Source organism: Antrostomus carolinensis, unplaced genomic scaffold, assembly GCF_000700745.2.
Source record: "Antrostomus carolinensis isolate BGI_N321 unplaced genomic scaffold, ASM70074v2 scaffold28977, whole genome shotgun sequence".
Taxonomy (NCBI): Eukaryota; Metazoa; Chordata; class Aves; order Caprimulgiformes; family Caprimulgidae; genus Antrostomus; species Antrostomus carolinensis.
In genome coordinates, this window is record NW_010328551.1 from 1 (window position 1) to 3,292 (window position 3,292).

Genomic DNA, 3,292 nt, shown 5'->3' on the forward strand with positions numbered 1-3,292 from the left:
GGGCTTTTGCGGCTGACAGCCTTTTTCCCTCTTGCAGGTGGCGTTCGTCTTCAGCTCGGTGGTGTACGGTACCAGCTACCGGTCCATGAACTCCATGGCAAAGCCGTCTTTCACAGACGACGGCAGCCTCGCCGACGGGGGGATTGACCTGAATATGGAGCAGGGGATGGCAGAGTGAGTGTCCACACCCGCACGAGCCCAGGTGAGCAGGACCTGCTGCCTGAGCGTGCCTGCGGAGCCCCCGAAGGGGAAGGCCAGGCCTCGGCTCCCACCTCAGCCTGCCACCGGCACGGCCACGGGGGGAGCTGGAAACCTGTAGCCGTTTTTCCCAGGAATGTCCCCAAACTGTCCTCGTTATCTGAGTGCTTGGCCTGGTGTGCGCCAGTCACGAGCCGCCGCAGGGGTCTGTCAGTCTGGAGCAGTCGCTGTCCTAGGGCTGAGGGGCACAGGTAGGGGATCCCACATGGAGCTGGTTACAGCCTTTCAGCAAAGAGACAGCGTTGGTGCCCTGCACACGTCTGCAGCACGTGGAGGAAAACACATTTTCTTTTTGAAACCACTACTGCAGGTAGTGCCTGACAGAGCAGGAGGGCACGCGCTGCCCGTGACCCCGTCCTGGCTGCAGACTGGCCTTGTCTTGAGCTGTTCTACAGGCTAAAAACCCTCTCCGCTGCCTTTGCCAGCTCCTCTCACCTCCTCAGCCCTTTCTGCCTCCTGTGCCTGTTCGTTCCTCCTGTCTGGCTGCAGACAGCGCCACACGGTTGCCTGTCCACTGATCCTGGCACTGCTGTCATTCTCTTTTCCTTGGTCAAGGAACACACAACAGTAATTCCTGCAAGGTGATGTTAAATAAAAGAAGGAGGCAACAGTAGTGAAACAGCAGAAATATCATCTAGGTTGTTGTGTTTCCCAACAGCGAGCCTCAAACTATTCACAGAAAACTGATGGGCAACCGTGGACATGTCAGGCTTTGCCCTCAGCCTCCCTCTCTTGGCCCAGCTCTTGCTGGGACTGTTCAGCGTGTGCTCAGCCAGGTTCCTGGGGTACTTGGCCCCTTCCCTCCCACGTCCTTTGCCCATGATTTAAAGTTTAGCGCTGTCTTTCACTTGCTGCCAGGCTTTTGAAGAAACGGAACCTCGTTTCCAGCAGAGCCCTCTGCGTCACGCCGAGCGTTCTCGCGCTGGAAGGGCTGTGAATTGATTTCTGTATGGTTATTTTTCTTCACCAGAGCTCTATTTCTGCAGCCAGCAGCTGCCCGGGGATGTTATCAGCAGGCAGACGGGCTCGCCTGGTGCAGAACCTGCACGGGATGAGCTCTCACCCTGTGTGTTTGTTGGTGGAGCGGTATTTTCTGTGTGACTCAGACATGCAGTGTCAGAGGCCAAGCCGAGGCGAGGGAGTTATTTGTGGTGTGATTTGTGAGCCAGGTGCTTTACACCCTCTTCATCCTTTAGTGAATTCTTTTTCCTGCTGCTCAGCTGAGTGTTTTCTCCCCTTTTACATTGTTTTGGCTCTTCTGAGTAGAAGCATAAAATTTTTTGGCTATGTTTTTTGTGAAACACACCATGGGACGGTCAAGTGAGGAAAATCTGGAAGTTTGACGTTCTCTGGGGTATCCTCCGAAGCCGTGGGAGATGTGTGAGGTACCAAAGCAGCGCGGGTGCCCCGATAACTGCCCCGGGCAGGTGTGTGATGGTGCTGCCAGGGGAAAGGACTGGCAGGAGCTGGCACAGAGACCCCCTCGCTGCTGTGAAAAGGTGACGAGCGCAGTTGGAGCGCTGAGGGCTGGTTGCACACGTAGTATTTCCCTTGGTCCTGGGGTTCCGAGGTTTTTCTGCCTGAGCAATCCAGTGTTGGGGTGAGTTTTATGACATATGAATTGATGCTTGTCCGAGGCATGGACTCTGCGAGCCACGGAGGAGGCAGAGCTGTAAAATCAAAATGTGCATGGCTGGAGTCCCCATCCTTACCCTGTACCTTTGCACTGAGCCTGTGCAGACCCCTCAGCGTCAAAGTCTCGTTCGTTTAACCCCGTTGGTACGTGAACACAAAGAGTTAATGAACACTCAGTGCTCCTCCTGCTGACTGTGGCCGTTTGTCAGGTGAAGCCTCTAAATCACCTCTTTGGGGCTCTAAATTACCATTTTGGGGCTCTAAATCACCTCTTTGGGGCTCTAAATTACCATTTAGGGGCTCTAAATCACCTCTTTGGGGCTCTAAATCATCTCTTTGGGGCTCTAAATTACCATTTGGGGGCTCTAAATCACCTCTTTGGGGCTCTAAATCATCTCTTTGGGGCTCTAAATTAAATCACCACTTTGGGGCTCGGGGAACTGCTGGAGCCTGGCAGTTACTTTGGGAAAGCAGCGGATATTTTCCTGCCTCTCAGCTGAGCTGGTCAGCGTGTGCTCTTCTGGAGCTGCTCCTGGAACGCTGCAGATCTGATGGCGTTTCCCTCGTGCTGTCTGTACCGACACAGCTGCTTTGTGTGGCTCTGGGGTTGAGGAAGGCTGATCCTGCTGTCTCTGGGAGAGCTGGATGTGGTGGGAGCTCTGCTGTCACATCTCCGTGACACCTGGTGACTCACGGGATTTCTGAACCTCAGCATCTCGTCGTGGTGCTGTTGATGGTGGATTCTGCAGCGTCTGGAGGTGATGATGGTGTCCCAGTCTAAACCAGTTGTTTCTGGTCACTTTGTTGTGCTGCCCAGAATGAGACGAGCTAATTCATGACCATGACTTTTGCCTTTGTTGTCTTGACTCCATTCTTGGATGCGACTCAGTGTTTCTTACTCCAGCAGATGATGGATGTTGATGATGTCCATTAAATGGACAGCAGTAGATGGAGATGAGATCTGAGGAGGACATTCGTCCCTGTGAGTGTGGTGAGACACTGGCCCAAGTTGGTCAGAGAAGCTGTGGCTGCTCCTCCCTGGAAGTGTTGAAGGCCAGGTTGGATGAGGCTTTGAGCAACCTGGTCTAGTGGAAGGTGTCCCTGCTGCTGGCAGGGGGGTTGGGACTGGATGAGCTTTAAGGTCCCTTCCAACCCAGCCCAGTCTGGGGTTCTGTGAACGGGAGTGAAGGAGTTGGTGTTTTTCTAACCCACCACAGCACTCCCTGGGGCTTGTGTTGAAAAAGGAATACCTGCTGACCTCTCCTTGGTGTCAGGAGGGTGGTGGTTGAGGTGTGGGCAGCTTGTTCCCCTCCACAGCTGCTCTCAGCTCTGCCCCAGGCTGCCATGGAAGACCCCGGAGCTGGAGGAGAGGGGGAGCTGTCTGTTGCTGTGGCTCGGC

At 54.4% G+C, this 3,292-nt stretch overlaps 1 protein-coding gene across 1 annotated transcript in view; it reads left to right on the forward strand.

Moving 5' to 3' along the window:
• The first annotated feature begins 42 nt into the window (after positions 1-42).
• The window catches only part of TMEM208 (transmembrane protein 208), a 5,309-nt gene continuing 2,059 nt past the window's right edge, over positions 43-3,292 (forward strand). The window contains exon 1 of the mRNA XM_010172290.2: positions 43-174. Within this exon, the coding sequence (XP_010170592.2) occupies positions 86-174 (89 nt within the window). The 5' untranslated portion in view covers positions 43-85. The remainder of the gene's footprint in view (positions 175-3,292) is intronic.